The following is a 21985-nucleotide window of genomic DNA, read 5'->3' as shown; positions in this document are numbered from 1 at the left end:
TACTTTTGCCATCGATGGGGGAGAACCAGATGGTTTCCCTCCATCGATGGAACAGAAAAACGATGTTTTGCTTTTTTTTTTTCAAAGTGCCGGGACATGGAGCATAGCTCCGCCCCCGACACCCGTGAAGCCCCGCCCCTCGTGTTTTGATTGGACCGAAGGCCAATCAATCAAACACAATGGATGACCATCGATATGTAAAAATATCGATGGTCATCCATTGCATAGTTTAGCACTATCGATGGCCAGTTGCAGAATTGCCATCGATAGCAACCATCGATGGCAATGATGGCCATCCCTAGTGTGTTATTGCAGAATCTATGTGAACCTGTCTAGCTGCTGTTTGGCCGACAGCAGAGTTTGGTACAGATCTGCCGGTGTGTCCTGTTATTATACAAGGGGAGCAGCCTGTGGTGTCCTGATTTTAAACACTGGGAGCAGCCTGTTGGGTCCTGTCATTATACAGGGGGAGCAGCCTGTGGTGTACTGTTATTATATAGGTGAGCAGCCTGTGGTTTCCTGTTATATATCATTTTTTTTTTATTTATACATATTTTTAAACAAAAAACCTCCATTTAACGATGCGCTGTTTCTAATGGGCCAGTGCTCTGAACTTGCCCCCCAGGCTAAAAGTTGCCAGGCAGCGCCTGGTCTGACTCTACTCCAGTGTGACATTATCTTCTACACCCACACCCACCTAATTTTCTTTACGTTTTTTTAACCAGATTGTTAGAGTACAAGTATGTCCAAGAATTGCAACAATGCATCAGGACAGAAAATAACTGAATAAAATTCATGGTTGAATGAAAAACCAGCAAACCAAATGTTAGTGATCGGCTGCGGCCACATGGTGAACACAACACAAAAGAGGGAGTGAGGGGCAGAACCCTGGACAGCTCAGCGCGGCGCAGGCACAGGAATAAAACGAGGCGCGCTCCAGCGGCATCACGTGACACGAAGCACGCCCTCTACTGCGCCCAGTACGGGCTGCGCAGTGATTGCCCAGGCCTGTCGTAAGAGGGCGCTCGTTGCTTTGTCCGTCTGAAGCATTGTGCAGCGCCTCAGCGAACAAAAGATAGATTCGAAAACCCCAATATAAGGTGGCTATCTGCCTGCGAGCAACTCGCGTTCCTCTAGCATCGCGATAATATTAATAATTATGATACAGTGTGCGCCGCAAACACCCGGGCACAGGTTATTACATAGAGATAATCAGCCGGGCTGCGGCGGGCATGTTATCATTGTGCGGGGGAGCGAGACTGTACTTAACATAATCTCGCGATGTATTGCTTCCATGCTGTTACGGAAATTGCCGATATTCTCCGAATGAGATTCGGCTGTTGTGCGCGCCGGAGCCCCCTGCCGGTCGGTGGCTGGAACTGCAGCGCTTGGTGGCTGCTGCGGGAGGAGCCTCTGATCACTCGTTGTCTGCACGGAAGCCGAGGCACCGGGCGGCCCCGGGGACAGCAGGTAAATACGGCCCAGCGAGGCGCCGCGGCCCGGGATGAGGCAGCAGTCATCTTTCACACGGGTGTGGGGAGAGTGATGGGAGTGACGCCCGGATCGCCGGGGCTGAAGTATCGGGCCCGGGGCCTAGCCGCGTCACCGCCAGCAGCCAGCCCGGCCCGGGCCATTGTGTGCCCCGTCCCGGCTGTGTGTGCCGGAGGAGGCAGGGCCAGACCTCGGAGTGCTTAGGCAGTGATCCCCGGAGGGTGTGTAGGCCACCGGCGAGGGATGGGCTCTCCCTGGACCTGTGTCTGCGCCCCTCGGGCCGCAGCGTGTCAGTGCGCCGCATCCCTATCACACCCCACGCAGCGGCCGTGCCACTGCCGGGGATATAGCGATGGACGGCGGGCACATGGGCATAATAGGCCGCGGCCAAGCCTGACTGCAGTAAGAGCCTCTGCAGTGCTGGCTCCCCGGGCAGTGGGAGGAGGGGTGGGGGAGCATGTGGCTGCACAATGAGCGCCCAGTGCGGGCCAGTGTATATCATGCAGCTGGCTGATGTGTCACTGGTGCTCTCCTGTGTTACATGTGCTGCCTTCCTGAGCCAATGGCAGATCTCTCTCCCTAATTAGGGGCCGGGATGTAACACTGGCTTCTTATTTATTTTGTAGTTCCTGCCACCCAAGGCATGCATGACAGTCACATAGTGGGTCGGTGGTCCTGATGGCCCCAGGCCTGGCATGCTCTTTGTTGTGCTGGGGAGGGGTTAGGCACTGACTCGCAAGTGTTATTTCTTTGTGATTGTGTGTAGGGGTATGTATCTGGCTATCTTTCCCTCTCTGCAGTCTTTTCTGATACTGCCAAATTGAAATTTAAAGTAGTTTGGCCCTTGCCGTGTCCTCAGGGCCCCTTGGCATCCTGTTATCAGTTCATAATGTTGCACAATCTTTTTTTTTTTATTTAATATTTAATGTTAATGGATGGATTACATCCATAGTAGATATTATAGCATGTATGTAGCTCTAATTTTAAGTGCAGACTTATTCTGCCCCAAATGTCCCTTGTAAAATGAAGCCTATCTGTCCTGTCTCTGCTTTTATTTACAAATTCCTGTAATGGTATACATGTGTTGTTATACATGTGTCATTTCACATTCAAAGCAATTCCTAGCATATTTACAGGACAGACAGCTCTAGGTGCTTCACTCAGCCACTGTTCAATCAGTTGCCATGCAGTCTGTTGGCTGTATATTGGATTCCACGCAATTCATTATTGCTGGGCAAACGCAGTAGCGTTCTGATGCCAACAGGAGGAATCCTGCCTAAGAAACATGTTGGCGGGATTCACTGGAAATGGCTGCCCTGGACAGTCCAATCTTTTCTCGTAGATGTCCCCACCACACGCTTTTACATGCGACAGTCGTATTGATAACCCAATGCTAATTGCAGATTTATGCAAACATTAAAGTTTGCATTTAAGAATTTAAAATCTACTTTTCCAATTACACCAAAGAACTACAGATATTTATCATTAAAAAATCAGACACCTATCTTCTAATATTGGATAAGTAGCATGAACTGTATATGGTTAGCTTTGTCATGTTAAATACAATTTGTCATGGTAACAAACAATAGGTTGCCCTGTACAAAAGTAGTGCACTTAATCATAACATACTGACCATGCCTATACAAATTGGAGTCTAAGGAATGACACAAATACATTCCCTTAGAAAAGAAGCTAAATATTTATTACAAGGCATGGTAGCATGAGTTTAATGACCGTTTCAGGAAATGTGTTTTAAGTATGTGGATTTTTTTTTTTTTTTAAAGCGGAACAAGCTAGGAGGTGTATTCCACGAGCCTCACATGATATTCATTTGCGTGCACTCTGGTTCCTATCTTTTATAGGTGAAGTAGCAAGTTATTTGTGCTCTTATCTCCGAAATATCAGCAGCGTATCCTGTAAAGTCACAACGAGAAAACTACAAGTCTCAGCATAGTAGCACCTCCCATTATGTTCATAATTGGGATGTTCAGTCCAGTCTGTTTTGTATCCTAGGACAGAAGTTCCCAAACTTTATTGAATCACTGCACCCTAGAGTATCAGAATATTTTCAGGGCACCCCTAGGCCAAAGTTTGTTACCAAGAATAAAAAAAACACGATTCACTTCTGTTTCAACACATATTTTATAATTTGAAGCCCCAAGCACTGATATTGCCTGTTTCATTGGCCACAAATAATTTGAAATGGTTCTGGACCACCAACCTGATGCACCCCTGCAAGTGCTCCGAGGCACCCCAGGGAGCCTAGGTGCACAGTTTGGGAACCTCTGTACTAGGAGTACCAGTGTGAGGTTCCCATGGACCTATTTTGTGAGTCTTGTATATGTTGCTGTTTTTATTTTAGTGAATGCCATTGCATAAAGTACATTAATGCATCTTTACAAATAATGATTTAATGCTGATTTTCCTCACTGCTACTGAGCCTGCAAGAAAAAAATCCTCATTCTGGGATCAGCGTGCAAGGTTCCTGCAGTTTATTGAGTCAGACAGCATGACTAATTGGGTATGCCCCACAGTGTGGTAGAAAACTGGTATGAAGAGGCTGTGGTTACCTAGGGGTGTGGGAAGCACTGGGACTGTTCTAAAACCTCTGGGGTGGGTGTTGTTAATATTCCTAGGCAACCTTTAGAGCATGGGTCCTCAAACTATTTTGCTCTGGGACCACATCAGACAAAAAAAATAATTATGGACTTGCTGAAACCTGCACTACAAGTTCCAGAATACTCTAGGTACCGCAAACGCTTGCATGCCCTTGCCTCCTGGCACCTGTAACTATTGAGAGTCAACCCCTATGAAACTATAATCCACAGAAGTTGTGCCACTTACATCCATGCATGCTATTGGTAAAGTGGAGGGTGAGAGTCTGTACACTGACCTCTGTGACAATGGTTATTCATTTGGAACAAGCTCAGTATTATGTTTGGTGGTGCTTTCAAAACAGGAAGTCAGCAGTGCATAGGAAAATGCCTTTTCTAAAAAAGACCTTGTAACATAGTTACGGGCAATGTGATACATCTTCTATTTGGACATTTTCAGTAATTATCAATAATCCTTTAACATATTCTCTTCCCTGCCTGGCACCTGGAAAAGCATGTAAATGCAGACTAAAGCACTTTGGAATGATATATTGTACACATCATATAGCGTTTACCCCAGATCTATTTTTTGTGTGTGTGCTGCATGCCCAATGGTACTCCACGGCCGACACAGATGTAGTTATGTGCCATACATAAAAATCCATTACACTGGATTGTGCAGTGTGTTTGGGAGATGTGATGTGGCTGCTTGTACCATCACATGGCACATACCTAGCTTAACCCCTTCAGTGATTTTTTTTTTTTTTTTTTTAGGGAGTGCTCCCCACTGGCCGAGTTTATTTCTGGGGAGAGCTCCCTAAAAAAAAAAAAACACCACTGCAACCCCCGGGTCTGGGCAGCGCCGCTGAACTGTCCATCAGCCACTGTCCAGCCCTGCCCCCGGCAACCTGGCTGTGTGCAGCGTGATGTTACAAGATCACGCTGCACACAGCCAGGGGAGGGAGGCAGGGCAGAGCAGCCGCTGTGCACGGCGCTGATCTCAGCAGCACTGCCCGGCAGGAGGGAGCACAGGCAGTTGCACTCCCAACATTTTTTTCCGGGTTTGCCAGTCTTGTGCACTGGAACAAAACCCGGAAAATTCTCGGGAGTGCCGCAGAAGTGGTTAAGCTGTGAGAAAGGTAATTGAAATATTCACACTACATACATAGCTACAGGTCATGTTAGTACAGAGGGTCGTTTTTTTATTTTTTATCTTTGGGGGACTTTTGAGAAAAAAGGTTCTCTGCACAAAATGAGCTGTCAGAGAAACTCTAAGGCTGTGTCTACACATTGTGATTTAGCAGGATGCAACAGGCTTGTGCATATATCCTCTTGAGTAAGCATCCTGCTAAACTGCTCCTGTTAGACTGCATACTGCTAAAACACAATGTGCAGATAGGGCCATAGATTTATATGTGCAGGCTTCTTCCTGCCAAACGGGTCGCTTTAAATGTGGACCTGTCAAAACACAATGGGCCTTATTCTAGTTCACTCTTTCTGACAAAATCCTTCTTAGATGGTCAAAACCATGTGCACTGCAGGTGGGCCAGATGTAACTTGTGCAGAGAGAGTTAGATTTGGGTGAGGTTTTACTTCAAAGTGAGATCTATATTGCAGTGTAAAAATAAAGCAGCCAGTATTTACCCTGCACAGAAACAAAATAATGCACCCAAATCTAATTCTTTCTGCAGATTTTACATCTGCCCTCCTGCAGTGCACATGGTTTTGTCCATCTAAGAAGGATTTTGTCAGAGTGAACTAGAATAAGGCCCAATGTGTAGACGCAGCCTAGCCATCACACTTGTGCTTTCTGTTAAAAAGTTGAAGGTAAATTTTCTGCAAAGTATGTTTATGTATTACAAGGGGACTTATGTGCCGACTTTAATACAGCTTATTGCTGTATAGAAACAAGTCAAGGCAGAAGTTCCATTCACACAGTTAAATGTCTGGAACCTACTGTATTGCTTATATTTGCCCATTTCACATCTCACAAATAACCTAGGTTATTGCCACGCTGAACTGGGTTGAGATGAAGTGTGAAAGCGCCAAAGTGAATAACTCAGCTTGAGCAAACCTTCAACCCAGGTTAAAGAAAGAGTTAAACCCAAGTTGCAGTGTTGCAAGTGGTGACTCCGGTTGAGTTTGAAAAGGTCTAACCCAGGTTCAAAATCCAAGGTTGGACCCGAGTTTGTGATGTGTAAGTGGTTATGCTGAAAATGACTAAATTTGCAATCAAACTGTCAATCTGCAGCCTGATTAGGAGTTGGTGGCCAAATTTATTACCCGCAATTTGCTGCCCGACCGGGGTGTGTGTGTGTGTGTGTGTGTGTGTGTGTAGCGCTAAACTTTGCTTGTAGCCTATTGGGGTGATACAGGGAGGACAGGGAACAGTGACTAATACCCCTTTTATACCGCCTCAAAACCCCGGGCCAGAGGCGATGTAAATGGTGTCAGATGACCCTGCTCCCATTTACATCAATGGGGGACGTACAACCTGCGGTCCACAGGTTGTACGGGGTGGGGGGGGGGGCACAGACAGCCTGTGCTGCTGTCTGCTATACCCTGCAGACAGCAGCGGAGGAGGTGAATGGATGCCTGTGTGCGGCATCTATTCACCTCCCGGACGACGGCTGGGGGGGTGCACGGGGGCTGGGAGTAGCCGGGCAGCTTACCTTGGTGCTGGGCTGCCCCCAGCACGGAGATCGGTGTATCCGGTGGGGATCACCACTGTCCCGGCGCTTGGAGGTGATGTCATCTCCAAGCATCGCTTCTGTCTACACTGCGGGTGGGCACGGCAGAGTAAATACCAGATCCGACCCGGCCTGGATCCTTTTTCCAACTGCCGGGTCGGATCTGGGATTTTTGGTGTAAAAGGGGTATAATTTAATCTTACTTTTATTGCACAAATGGCTATTTAGACATTCCAATTATGTATAGTATTGCAACCACTCACACTGCATTATCACCGCTAAATTCTGGAAATTTGTCTTCTTCAATTTGTGGCTGAACGTATGGCCAGTGTCGATTGGTATAACTATTGAGCTTATTAAATAAAACCGTTGTATGATGACTGCACTGTTACATGGTACGGTTCCTGGGGACTAGGCTTGAAAAACATTGTTCTAATCTAGAAAGCGCAACTAACATTTTTACAGCAATTTTTAGGGGTTAAATATTTTTTTTTATGATGCCCTCCTGTAACTTGGTCTCAATATATTTATATAGTTGCATTGACTATTTGATTGATGGAGTCTGCCTCTCTGCTCAGTACTTCATAATGATGTGCCCAGATACATCTAGCTACCTTGCACATTAAAGAGCCCTTTTAGTCATGCCATTCTGTGACGTGCCTCGGTAGCACTGTTTCTTTTGTGATTTTCTTTTTTTCCCATTAAAATGCATCTTGCTCACATCGCACAAGCAGAACTTGGTGACTAAAATATGGGGCATGTTTATATTCTGTGTGTGACTGCAGCTCTATCTACCTATGAAATGCTACATTAGTGTATTCCTGGAAATCGCTGTAACAACATTCTGTATGAAGATACAGCCTCAGACACACAATATAGGCATGCCACATATAATTTTGATCAGTAAGGTCTGCTTGTGCATCTATACTTCATGTAACTGTTGTTACCATGGTAGTTCTATGACACTTGGGGGGGGGGGGGGGGGGTAGTTGTTTTATCAGAGGCAGCCAGCAGAGTGCGCCCAACATTGCTATGTAATTGTTGGAATGTTGCTGCTCCTGCATTTCAGCTTGCACAGTGGCGAGCTTGGTCACGTTTAGCCCCTATGCACAGCTAAACCTGACCATAATGAATGGTTTTAAAAGCAACAATTAAATAAATATGGTATTTGCTAAATCCAAGTGCGCTAAAGGACCTTTCACACCCAGGGGGAGCCCGGAGGAGCCGAAGCGTGCCTGAGAGGGTCCGTTTGGGTCCCTTCTTCCAACCCTGCTCCTCACCCTCTTCTCCCCTGTCATGTGACAGGTCCTTTAGCCCACTTAGATTTAGACTTAACCAATTGAATATTCCACTCACAATATCCTAAGACAGGATGCAAACAATTGAATTCCCTCTTTAGAAAACTAAAACTGTAAATCCTAATGTTAACCAAGAAAGACAACTTTTTATAGTGGCTTATACAAAGAAAGAAAAATATATAACTTAATTTATTTTCATGTGATATATAGTTTTGCATTTATTTTAAGTTAAATAAATGATGTTACAAATCTAAATATATGCCATTTGTATATAGGATCGCTATATAGAAATAGGCCACTAGATGGTGTACTTTTCCTCTATTACATAAAAAATACAGCAAAATGTGAGCACACGCTGCTGCTTAAAGTTATTTGATAGATCATTTTTCATTTGTTACCAACATTTATAGCCTTTTACCAATACTTATTTTCCCTTGAACTGACAAATACTCCTGGACAATCGATATATTGCAAACACACTGAATGAAATCGTTCAATACTCAAATTCAGGAGCATGCGGTCTATATAGTCAAAACTTGACACTGTGTACTTTTGTGGCTTGTATATTAGTGATAAGACTGAGTTGTCATTGGGAGTGAGTTCTACATGAAGGAGACAGCCAGGAGTGGTGAATTTAGGCAGTGGTCTTTTGAAGTGTGGATATAGATTTGGGGGTTTATTTCCTTACTAACGGTCGATTTTCAAATGATGAAAATAGATCTAAATCGATGTTGGGTTCCCGAGGGTAAAACATCCATTTTCTAAATTGAAAAAAGTGATTTAGATCGATTTATTTATTTATTTTTTTCATTGTTTGAAAATCAACCTTTAGTTAAAAAAAACAAAGGTGAGTTTCAATTGGCTACTGTGTAGGCCAGGGAACCGTAAGCAGAGCCAGAGCAATGAGAAAAGGTAAAAGGTAAGCAGCTTTAAAGTGGTAGTCCAGGTGTGCGATGAGAAGAAAGCAAGGGTTTTTTTTTCAAGTCCAAGCGTTTGTGAAAGGAACTGGATGTGGACACTGAAGGAGAAATATAAGCTGATTGGAGACATAAAGAGCAGTGAGAGTTCATTGCCATCAACTGGTACTGATAGAATAAACACCAGTCTGCTCTCCTGTTGTCACCCTTCCACTGTCTGCTTGTGCGCATCTAGGACAGTCTAGGCCAGTGATGGCTAACCTTGACACTCCAGCTGTTGGTGAACTACACATCCCAGTATGCTCTGCATCAGTTTTAGCATGGCCAATAGTAAAACTGTAGCAGGGCATGCTGAGATGTGTAGTTCAACAACAGCTGGAGTGTCAAGGTTCGCCATCACTGCTATAGAGCATAGGGAATAAAAATGAGGATGTTAAAGGAACAATTATGACCATGCATAGAGTCTGCTGATAGGTGGTCAAAACATTTTATTTGTATGTAAAGCATACATGAAAGGTAATATTACCTTATAACTGGGTAATAAACGCTTAAGTACATCTGCTAAAGGTTAGCCATCACTGGTCTAGGCTGTATTGAGATCGAGACCAGACTGTGCTAGAAACACCACAGCGGACCACAATCCCCCTGGCAGGAAGGAGGAACTGCATGGGTTTTGAAAGGGTGCAAGAATGAACACTAAGCACCATAAAGTTAGGAAAAACTATGATTTGCATTTTAAGTTTTAAAGTTCTGTGAGGGAGGCAATAGTAGCTAGACAATTGGAAACATGATACAGGAAAGTTCCAAGGAGAATCCGTACATTTGGGAATAAACATGTGGAGGTGGTAATATTTGGTGATTAGATTAGAAGTTGGCCATTCAAGAAATTATACAAAGACAAGAGTGGGGCCCTTATTGTATGTCAAGAAGTAATCGAGACAAGAGTCAGACCAAGCAGGTAGGATGGTAAACCATGTACTCATTCACCTATTATTTTTACATTAGAGCTAGCAAGTTTGTGCCTTAGTACGCAAATAGCATGCTAAATATTTAGAATTAATACTTTTGTAGAAAAGGATTTGCATAATTCCAGATGTCTCCACAGACCTATTCTGTGTGCACTAAAAGTCATGTTACACATAACACGTGAGCTCTATGTAAATCAGTAGCGCCTAGCTTTACGTGCAAATTATTTCGTTACAATGTGTCCTATACATAAATGGTGTGAGGTAAGTATGCACAAGCAGCTTCTGCTGATTAAAATATGTGGCATGCCTATATACTGTGTGACTCCTGCTATAAAATATAGGCATTTTTTCTCCATGGTCCTCCTACATGTGCATTTTCCACCTGTCCATCACTGGAAGCCTATAGTCCAGGCATGTCCAAACTATGGCCCTCCAGCTGTTCTGAAACTACAAGTCCCATCATGCCTTGCCACAGTTTTGCTATTAGGGAATGCTAAAACTATGGCAAGGCATGCTGGGATGTGTAGTTTCGCAACAGCTGGAGGGCCACAGTTTGGACATGCCTGCTATAGTCTCTATGGGCTGTATTCATATTTTCAATTGCGCCTGATCTCGCATCTTTTTTTATTGTGCATATCCCGCTCATTTAAGTTGGGTTTAGCTGTGCATAGCTGGTAAACCTGACCAATCTAATAGGCCTGACAGGACAAGGCCTGTTTGCTGACTCAAGGGTGTGACCACGCATTTTAGCTTACCGCCCCCGGAGGTTGCCAGCAGCCATACATGCCTGATCGGAGCTACGTTTGAATAGCTCCATTGGGCCCCATTACATAATCATTTGAATACTGCCCAATGTGTCAGTTCTGTGTGAATGTTTTGCTCCCCCTCTGCAAAGCGGGAAAAAGGTTGGCAATAATGTCTTGTAAGTTTTCTATAGTAAGCTCATAAATTGGGTAAAATATATGGGAGATATAAGTTGTAATAATAGAAATGTGCATTTTGACCTTGTAGATGGAGCTGTTTTTTTTGTTTGTTTGTTTTTTGTTTTTTTACCCATCATTCTAAAAATCTAAAAAATCACTTTGCTGACCTTTTTCAGTACACAAAAACACTGGAAATACTTTAATTTGCTGGCTTTTTTTCTACTTTTAAATACTTCCAATACTTTGCTCGTATGAAGCCACAAACTTACTGTTCTGTTTTATTATTTTATTACAGTTAATATACCTTACCAAAGAGATTAAGCTTTAAGCGATTTGCACTTTGACATATATGATGCGCTTTCTGTGTAACTTTAATCTAAGCACCGAAGATGCTTTCTGTTGACTGAAGTAGATTTTAAAGGAGTTAATGGTTTTCTGATACATGTTGGCTAATGATCCGTACATGCTAAGCACTAGTTACTTGTGACAGGTCATCAGGACGGTATGGCTGTCTTTATTGCATAACTATAAAATGAACAAACCATAGATTTCAAACTGCTTCTATATTTCTCTTGATTAAGGTTTAAGGGGATATTCATTCCCAGGTCACAACTGTCGGGAAGTCCCGACAGCTGTGACCCTGTCCCGTTCTTGGTCCGCTCGACTGATAAGCGGCAGGTGGGATTTTATGTCCCATCTGCTGCATGCCAAAAAGGGGGCGTGGCCTTGAGAAACAACCGTGGATTTCCCAGATCTGGCTATACCCCCCCCCCCCCCCCCAAGTGACCTTTTCATCTATTGTATAATCTAATAATGAAGTACAAGCTTATTTCTCTCTATGTTTTTTTACTGTAAGTGTAGCAGTACTAATTTGATATTGTTCACTGATTGTTTTTTTCTATTTATTGCAGACATGGAGGCAAAAAAATTGATAACTGCAACAGATACCCAATACTCTGGCAGCTTACTGCAGGCTTTGAATGACCAGCGGCTTCAGGGGTTGTACTGTGATGTCACCGTCATAATTGAAGACCGCAAGTTCAGAGCTCACAAAAATATTCTTTCTGCCTGCAGCACTTATTTCCACCAACTGTTCAGTGTTGCTGGACCAGTAGTGGAACTGAATTTTATCAGAGCCGAAATCTTTGCAGAAATCCTTAACTATATTTACAGCGCCAAAATTGTCCGTGTAAAATGTGACATGCTGGAAGAGCTGATAAAGTCTGGGAAATTGCTAGGGGTCCCTTTCATAGCAGAGCTTGGGATACCGTTGTCGCAAGTGAAAAGCATTTCTGGGGGAGTTAAAGACAACGGTCCTGATGGCCAGCCTAACGCTGATCAGAAAGCACGAGAGCCATCTAAAAATACAACGGCTCCATCATCAAGCTCAGCAGTGCCTAAAGCTGCTGGGGAGAATGCAATGCCAGTTATTTCAGAAGCCTTTTCCTTATCATCCAATACAGAGTGTAAAGAATCCAAGACTGAAACTGAAGATTCAATGGCTGACGATGAGTCCGATGACGATGTGATCTTTTGTTCAGAGATTGTGCAGGCCAAACCAGTGACGACAGAAAAGAAAGAACCAGCCCAGCCCCCAGCCGTCTCTGCCAATGACCAGGTACCTGATGCAAAGAAAGCTACACCATCTAGTCAGCCACAGCAATTGATCCAAAACACTAAGCCTCAGAGCCAATCGCCTTTGAAAAACATTGCTCCTGCTCCAAAAGTCACAGCACCTGTTGCTCCCGTTATTACAAATTCAAATCTGCCAACTCCTAATCCACCTGAAAATGGCTCTTCTGCCCCTTCTGCTCCTCAAGCCTCAGTCACTGCCATTGCTCCTGTCCAGCATTCCCAAAATGCCTCCTCTTCTGCAGCAACCGTACAAGTTCAAAAGAATGTTCACCCCACCATTGAGAAAAATTTACCAAAACTACAACCGATCGGTATTATTCAGCCCAAAACCGAACTGATACTAGATGGGAACTGCATGTCTGCGCCTGTTTCTTCGGTAATATCTTTGGGACAGAATACGATCACACACAAAAATGTTTCATTTGATGGAGTGCAAAAAAAACAAGTGGTTACTTTTAGCCATGGATCTTCTTCCAAGCCTGGCGAATTCAAGATTAAAATTGCAGATGTTAATTCAGGAAGTAGCAAGGATTCCCATTTGTCTTCAGATTCTCGGCGCATAATGGATGGTAAAAAAATCATTACGTTAGACACAGCATCCGAAATAGAAGGATTATCAACCGGGTGCAAGGTGTATGCAAATATTGGGGAGGATACATATGACATTGTCATCCCTATTAAGGAAGAGGAAGAAGAAGAAGGGTTAGTAAAACTGGATGAAGATGGTTTCCCTAACCGGAAACGAATGAAATTGAAACATGACGATCACTATGAGCTTATCGTGGACGGAAGAGTCTATTATATTTGCATTGTATGCAAACGATCATATGTTTGTCTAACCAGTTTACGAAGACATTTTAATGTTCACTCCTGGGAAAAAAAATACCCCTGTCGTTACTGTGAGCGAGTTTTCCCCCTTGCAGAATACCGCACGAAGCATGAAATACATCACACGGGCGAAAGAAGATACCAGTGCTTGACTTGTGGTGGTTCTTTTATTAACTACCAGGTCATGGCTTCACACATTAGATCAGTTCATAGCATGGACCCCGCTGGAGATTCAAAGCTTTACCGTCTGAATCCATGTAAGACATTACAGATTAGGCAGTATGCATACATACCATCTGATAATACCAACAATGTTCCTGTTATCAACGATGGTGGAATTGTCTATGACATTGACCCAGATAAATCGGAGCCAGCATCTGCTGAAAACAACAACTCTAACGATGGGCCAAAGCCTGTAAACTGGGACGATATCTTCCTTCAGCAGTCCAGCCAGACCATGTTTAAACCTACTACATCTGAAGGCAGTACGGAGTTTGAATTTGTTATACCAGAATCCTATTAAATCACTGGCAAATGAAAACACAATAACATAGGAACATACTGTACATGACTTTCAGGATCTGTCCTTTTTTTTTTTTTGGTTTTGTTTTGTATACAGTTAGGCTAGCCTATGGACGGGCATTGTCTTAACTTACAAACCAGTATGTGAGGGCATCTACTCAGCATTTACTTGAACATCTGACGGAACAGGATTTATTTGCAAAGAGCCTTCAAATTGTTAGTTTTGGTGATAATGATATTGTGCTAGAAAATTAGTCCCAAACCCGGCTAGTTTAATAATGAACGCATTTGTAATGTGCCAGTGAGATTGTAAGTATGCACCGATTAGGGACACTTACCAATACTGTATGTTTGCACTTTAAAATCCAGTCTTCAATTTGGCATTATTTTGGTAATGGTGTAGACAGGTAAGTTTATTCGGTTGTCTGATTTGCAAAAACCGGAGTCTACTGAAAGCAAAAGGTCCATAATCTATGCTCTTACTTTTCACGAGGCAGATCTGAAGCAAGGTAGCTGTATGAAATATGTATGCTTTGTTTCCCATCGTTCTTTAAAGTGCATTGTTATTCTCGTTACATTAAAATAACTGACTCTTTAAATATATATAGTTTGGTCAGGTTTTTTTTTTTTTTCTCAGCATACAAAAAGGAGAAACCTCATTGTGCAAGATTTAAATCTAATAGAACATTTTTTTATTAGTCTTGTTTGCTCTTTTATATGATGACCTTTCTATAGACTGCTCATGCCACTGTTTCTGTGTTGTTGTTTTTTTTATTAATGTGTTTAGTCTGTGACTAAATGCTCCTTATTGATGGCTGGAAAGGGACAACCGAACAGTAACATCTATTAGTTTTTCCAATTAAATTAAACCGTCAACAAGAAGTTTTAATTTTGTACGTTATTTTAGAACCAGAATTCATGACAAAAAACTGGTGTTTTTGTTTTTCACTATAATAACACAAATCGCTGTGGCAGGATATACGACTAATGTTTTTTTTTTACCATTTTCCTTGATTTTGTTTCTTCAGACAACTTAGTAATGATTATGATATTGTAGTGTCATGTACTACTGTGGCACATGTGTTGAGCATATAGGCTGTGGAACAATTCTGATATCAGTGTGTATTATCCTCCTGACTCTGCCTTCCCTCGGCACGCTAACAGTGAGCCTGTGTGTGACTGGCATCCATATTGGATGTCCCTCCAAAGAGATTTTCAAAAACTATTTCTAGAAGCGCAGCTATAAATATTACATTCTCAAAAGGTGCTTAAGTTAGTATTGAAAGAAAAAATAATCCTTGTGTGAGATTGCTGCTTTATGTTCTCCTTTTAACATAGTCTGACCTCTTTCACATTTATATATGTATTTTGATCCTTTTATTGCATTCATCTAGAGTGCTAATAGAATGCTTTTAGCTGGTGCTATGGATACACAGAAAGGATAAAAAGAATTCTATAACTAAAATACCATATATTAAAGAAATACTAAGAACACTCCCAAATATATATGCAAAAGTTCAATGAAAACGTTAGGAAACAAATTTTCAAGTGCGTTGGAGCATTTTTTTGTACATGTACCATGATTGTGATGTATAAACCTACATACTCTCAGTATGGATATCTAATTACGTTAACCAGCTCAAATGCATTTTATTAGAACCTTTACATATATATTTTTCATTGTTGCAAGATGCCTTCCCATATTGGTTTAACACCCATTTCATAGTTCTTATTGTGTAATTAAATGTTTCCACTATGACATTTGGTTTTTTTTTCCATTTCTCCCCATTTATATGTAGGCTTGTGGATTCCAGTATTTTTACACCTAGTTCCCTTCTAACACTAGTCCTAGATATAAATATAATTTACCTTTACCCAACAGGTCACTGTTAGAAGTTGGGTTTCCCAATCTTGCAGAATGTTTAAGTAGTCCAGCATTCCTATTACATGCTTGATGTAAATGATCTGAAAGCTAAAAATAATGTTCATAGAATACTGGGATTGTTGTAGCTAGCATAGAACAGTAGGATGAGATTTCCTTTTTGTTAAAAAAAAAGTCTTGATAAAAATAGTAAGATTGTTATAAGACTATACTTGTTTTTTTCTATGTGTGGTAATGCCATTATGGATACTTGCCGATGTACAAAGATTAGGCAGAAGTATCTGGACACATAATTATAAGCTACAATAAAGGATAACTGCCTTTAATTAGTGGAATAGAGGACTCCCCTAAACAATGTGTTGGGGAGGTGATGAGGTAAGGGAAATCTAAAACAAAATACAGAGATTGGTTTATAGCACTGTAGCAGAGAAGGAAATACAATGAAGAAATGTAGTTCTTATTCCCAGGATTAATAAAAGCGTACTGGGAGATCCTAGACCATGGAATTTTCTTCCTCCTATTACACTGTAGTCATATGTGAGCGAACCTTGTATGACACTGTAGACGTAGCTGTTAGTGTGTAGTTATTGGAGGAATGCTGACTGTGTCTTTGTATGAAAAATCAGCAAGTCTTTATCTTTGAAACGTCTTCATTATTAAGTTTTTGTTTTAAAGTGACATATTCTACAGAAGGGGCTGCTCACTAGCTGGGGATAGAAGCACATGGCTGTCCTTTTGTACTGCTAAGACTACGCTTATTTGTTGCTAAGCCAAGTATAACCTCAGAGGTATACTATGTTGCCCTAAGTGGACTTTTCAGTATAAGATGGTTTCCTGGCTTACAATGTTACAATGTGTAACGCTGTCAAACATTTCCTGGAGATGAGAAAACTGGTAAGAAGTCTTCCCTTTTGAAACTGGTAGACAAAACGCAAATCCTTATTATTGGGCCAGGCGAGCATTGGGTATTAAATACTAGGTAGGAGATTGAAGTCTATGTGGCTTGTGCAACAAATCTTTGTCTCCTCAAGGCAAGTGGACTGGAAGTGGTGGCAAGATTACCATTAGATAGTCCTATCTGATAGACTGTTGGAGGTGCCTAACAGCATGGTATTCAGTTATGCAACCCTTTCATGCATTATTTATTTGGCCCGTTGTACTTTTTAATAAATGTTAATATTTAAAACCTAAATATATTAATGCTAAATTGTGAGTAAATAAATGCAACTGCAAGTCCATTAACCAATGCAACACATTTTCTTTTATTTTTCTTACTTGCTAACGCATTCAAACTAAAGTTCTGTTTCAAGAGAGAGCGCAGACGTGTCCTTTCTCAGCCCCTGCAATAAGGCTTTTCAGCATCGCATTCCAATCTGAATTATGTGTAAAGAAATAAAATGGTGTCAACATGCCTGGTTGCTCATTAGTGTTATTACCTGTCATGGAATGCTAATAACCGCCGTATGTATGTCATTGAAAAGTTGGGTTGTATATCTTTTATTCTCTAATGATCGCATTCTAAAATGGTTCATTTGTACCAATAATGTTGTGTGTATATATTATACTTGTACAGCTTTTCCTTAACTTTTTTTTTTTTTTTTTTTAAGTCGTGTGCTACTTTCCACTAATACTTGAGCCTTTAGACTTTAGAGCTTTCTATGGCAAACCAATAAACATTTTTCAATCTTGATTGTGTAACATTATTTCTACAGTATGCCGTAGAGGAGGAGTTTGTATTCTCTGGATATATGCTAAACAGGATCCTGATGAGGTATCACAGACCATGTCTAGGTAAACACCAAAAGGCCAACATGGCAGTGGTGGAGTTTGTCACAAGTTTTTTTTTTTTTTTTTTTTGGGGGGGTGGGGGGGGGTGATATGACTTGCTTTTGCAAATCCGCATGGACTATGGTTGCACATGCTCCGGTGTTGACATTGGCACCAAACAAACATGAAGTACACATGTTGCCCTTTTTCTTGCATCAATCTCTTGTCAATGTGAACCCAGTGTATGTCAACCTTTGTTGTCAACATATTGACTGTAGACCTAGACATTGTCTGTGTGATTTACCACCCCATGCTGTATAGTTGTATATGTCACGCACATACAGCAATAGATGTAAGTGACTATGGTATGTTATGGGAATACGATACCAGTATGGTGGCCAATTGCGGGTTCCTGAGATTTAACCCCAAAATTGCCAGGATTTCGGGATTAGACTGCGCATGCACAGCCTAATGCCGGGTAGTGTTTGAGCACCTGCTCAGACACTGCCCGGTATCTGCCGTCCACAGCTGTGCGGCTTTGCACAATGTGACATATCAGAGCATCCTACACAGGCTGTTCACCGCCCGCCCTCCACACGGTCAGGGCAAATTAGCAGTCATTGGGCCACGACCCTGTTTTTCGCCCTCTGTGTCACAGAATATGTCAGCATCTATTCATTTCAGGCTGGTGGTGCCTACCAACTGACCCCCCCCCCCCCCATCCATACTGATATTTAACTTCCTTGACACTACGAATAGAGTTCCATTCTCCAGTAGAATTGGCCACTCATGATTGGTTGGTGGGTGGGCTTAACACCCCAGTCTGTGGGAGGAGCTATGGATGTAAACACAAGCTCAGCTTGTGTGTATGGGGTACATTTATTCAACAGGTGCACCAAACTTGGATTCTCCTGGAGAAGGGGACCTGATTCTTCATATCAAGGGAGGAAAATATCAGTATGTATGGGCTCTGCTTGTAATAAAGGGTACTTGTTTCCTAGCAGGGCGCCTAGTTTTCTTACTTACGTATGCTACCGTAGCAAAATCGCATGCATTGCATCTCATCTCATGGGCCATTATAGTGCCATGCAATGCAATTTTTTAATGTAATTTATTCACTGCTCTGCTGGCCCTAGGGGATTGCATTGCATCGCACCTCCTGCAAAATCACATGCGATTTTATAGGGTGCGATGCTATACACTTGTATGACCTACAATAAGATTTTACTGACCCAGCCACTATCCACGCCACCCTGAAACGTGGCAAGCGACGGCGGAACGCATCCTTCCGACCTTTTCATACCTCTTCTATCCACATCGGCGTGGAGTTGATTTTATATAGTTTGGCGAGCGGACACAAAATGTAAAGTAATCCGCGGGGCTCGCCACGCTTCAGGCTCGCGCTCGCCACACTATATAAAATCAACTCCACGCTGATGTGGATAGTGGGGGTACGAAAAGCATTTGCCACACTTCGGGGTGGCGTGGATAGTGGGGGGGGGGGGGGGTCAGTGAAACCTCATTGTATGTCATACAAGTGTATAGCTAATGGCATGGTATCGCACCCAATAAAATCACATTTGATTATGCGGGAGGTGCGATGCAATGCAATCCCCTACACTACAGAAGTAGCTAGCTGGTGTAAATTAATGCCACCGCACCCCGATCAACAACTGTACCAAGCGTTACAGAATGTGGTTAGTTTTACTGGGGAGACTGTACCCGCATTCCAGGAGACTGGCCACGATGTAGAAGATGGCTGCCAGTCTCTGAGGGGGCAGGGAGAGGGAGAACAGCTTCCTGGGTGGAAGGAATCTGCATTGCACGTGTATGGGGACCTTAAGATGTGAGTTCTATTTAAGATAGGATGTTGCTATGGGCAATCAAACAGAATTAATTGATCCAGAATCTATTGATCACTTTCTAGAAGATAATAGAATCTGGTTGTGAAATAGCAACATCCCATCTTGGTAAATAAACCCCTGTGTATTTGACTGGTGGCATAATTTGCAACCAGATGGGATAAAGCACTGCCTGGTGTTGCCAAACAAGTAGTTAAACCAGCAGCTGAGAATGCCACTATTGCACTGCTTCACTAAACTGTGACCCATTTACATTAACCCCATAGTGTCGATCCCTGGCACAGTTCCTTCACACTCTAAAGCCCTGTACACACACTGAGGATCAACTGCCGACAGCCATGATCCTGCCCCGTTTGCGGTCAGCCCGACAGCTGAACGACAGGTGGGATTCAATGTCCCGCCTGCCGATCGGCGCAAAGGGGGCGTGGCCGCGAAAACGACTGGATTGTCGATCTGCGGCCGGGATCGCAACAATCCACGGCCGTTATCGGCAGAACGGGCCTGACGTCTAAAGTCGGGCCCGTTCTGCCGTGATCCCGCTTTAATGCTGTCGCTAAAGACAGCATTGAATAGGGAGCCGCCGCTATTTCCCCCGTCGGAAATAGCGGCGACACATTGAATACCCCCCTTAGATTTGATGTTAGATTCGATTTTCTATTAGATCTGGTATTAGATCATCCCATTCGATTTGGCATTAGATCTGTACTTTTGCATTCGATACGATTTCACAATGTAGGCACAATGTACTCATTTGATTTACTGGATCGAATTCGAGATATCCTATTCGATTTTGAGAAAACGGGAGCGCGCATCGAATGCAGATCGAAAGTGTCCTAAAAACCATTCGATTTGGATTGGATTTTGCTTCTATAAGCAAAATCGAATCGAAAACGGGGAAAAATCTAAGCGTGTGTACACAGCTTAAGAAATAATGCACGAGACAGCTTGACCACTCTGCCATAAACTTCTTAGATTACTGTCTAAGGGTTTAGGTGAAGCCAAATTCAAATGGACAAAGGAAATTTGTTTTGTGGTATTCTGGAACCTTTTCTACTTGTGGAATTTAAAAGAGCAATTGCCATTTCTGGATGACTTTCCATTTCCGGTAGGCAGCCATTAGGTCAACAGTGTCTAGGTGGACAGTCCATAGGTCGACATGGAAAACCAGATTCCATGGTTCCACAGGGTGGCATGGTTGTAGGCGGATCCAGAGGACCATGACACCAATCAGCAAAGCTTTCAAAGTTTCCCAGGATTCATGGCTCTTCTCACCTACAACCCTTTGGGTGGACACTGCTGCTTGTGGCAGGGACTCCACTAGACCACCGGGGCCAGAGTGCAGGCTGGATATATTTTATGTATTTACAGGGCTCACTACGTGCCGGTGGTTGAAGGCCAGCACGGGGGGGGGGGGCCAGCCTGCAGAACCTCCCCCTGCTTTGGGCGCCAATCTTCCGCAGATCTGCCATCCAGGAAGCTGTTCTCTCTTTTCTTGCTACCTCAGAGACCAGCAGTCATCTTCTGCATTGTGGCCAAAGTCTCATGGAGTGCAGGTACAGTCTCCCCTGTAACTTAGTGCTAGCCTGTATTTTTTTTTGTCAGTTACTTATTGCTGTCCATGATTTTTCTTATATCTTCTGAGGAAGATTTAGAGGTTTATTCTCTCAGGTCACATATGTCTGTGTATCACTCTAAGTTTTCCCCTCAGGGCTATACCTATTTGTATATTCCCCCCCATTGTCATGCAAGGCTTCTTCTGCAGGCCTGTCTGAGCGGGATGTCATCCAGGAGGGGCTGTGTGTCAATTGTTATATTCCTCCAGTCCTCTGCCAAGGTGGCTGCTCAAGAGCCTCCCTGGGCAGCCTTTCAACAGCTGCTGGGCATCCTAATGGATCACCTTCCGCCTCTTATAGCTGCACTATACCTTATCGACCACTGTTCAGATCCTGGCACAGACCAAGGTAAAGGCCCCCATACACTATGCGATTTTCGGCCAATTTCATCCGATTTCGGCCCTTTGGGCCGATAAATCGGGTGAAATCGGCCCAAAACGCATGTGTTTGACATCTGATCTGATGCGCGGTCCCGCGCGCATCGGATCGGATCACGGCGTTGGACCTGTAGAACATAAGATATATCGGAATCTGAGCCATCATGCTTTTTAGCACCCACGATGTTCAGATCCGATATATCTTTATATACAGCCCCCCTGTCTTACTAGCAGCACCCCCCCACCCCCGCATTGACGGCTCCCGGCGGAGGTAGTGCAGGCGGGCACCGCAGGCGTTGCAGAGCAGAGAACGTCGGCGCGGCGGGAGAATAGGAAGAAATCCTATTCAAAAGACCGAGCGGACGCTGAATGGCTGAGCTTTCAGCCAATCAGCGGCCGCCTAGTCTTTTGAATAAGATTTCTTGGTACTTATGTAATATCTGGGCTCCCGGTTTTCTTATGAGACCGTGTCCCCTCGCGGGGCTCACTGCGCTCGCCACGCTTCGGGCACGGTGGCTCGCTGCGCTCACCACACTATATAAAATCAACTCCATGCGTAGTTGGATAGTAGGGGTATGAAAAAATGGGGTGCATTTAACATGGGAGTCCAGATAATAC

The 21985-nt window shown here is 43.2% G+C and overlaps 1 protein-coding gene across 2 annotated transcripts; it reads left to right on the top strand.

The window, feature by feature from the left end:
* The first annotated feature begins 1078 nt into the window (after positions 1-1078).
* ZBTB33 (zinc finger and BTB domain containing 33) lies at positions 1079-17438 on the top strand. 2 transcript variants are annotated; one of them, XM_083159314.1, is made up of 2 exons: positions 1079-1100; positions 11793-17438. In XM_083159314.1, exon 2 carries the CDS (start codon positions 11795-11797, stop codon positions 13865-13867), a length of 2073 nt encoding a protein of 690 aa, XP_083015440.1. In that variant the 5' UTR covers positions 1079-1100; positions 11793-11794; the 3' UTR covers positions 13868-17438. The 2 variants fall into 2 exon arrangements, with proteins under 2 accessions (XP_083015440.1, XP_083015439.1); XM_083159313.1 differs by lacking the exon at positions 1079-1100 and adding an exon at positions 1323-1470.
* Positions 17439-21985: the final 4547 nt, after the last annotated feature.

This window comes from Crinia signifera, chromosome 9 (assembly GCF_055691185.1).
Source record: "Crinia signifera chromosome 9, ASM5569118v1, whole genome shotgun sequence".
Classification (NCBI taxonomy): Eukaryota; Metazoa; Chordata; class Amphibia; order Anura; family Myobatrachidae; genus Crinia; species Crinia signifera.
Note: the sequence above shows the minus strand (reverse complement) of the source record. Positions and strands in the feature narration are given on the sequence as shown.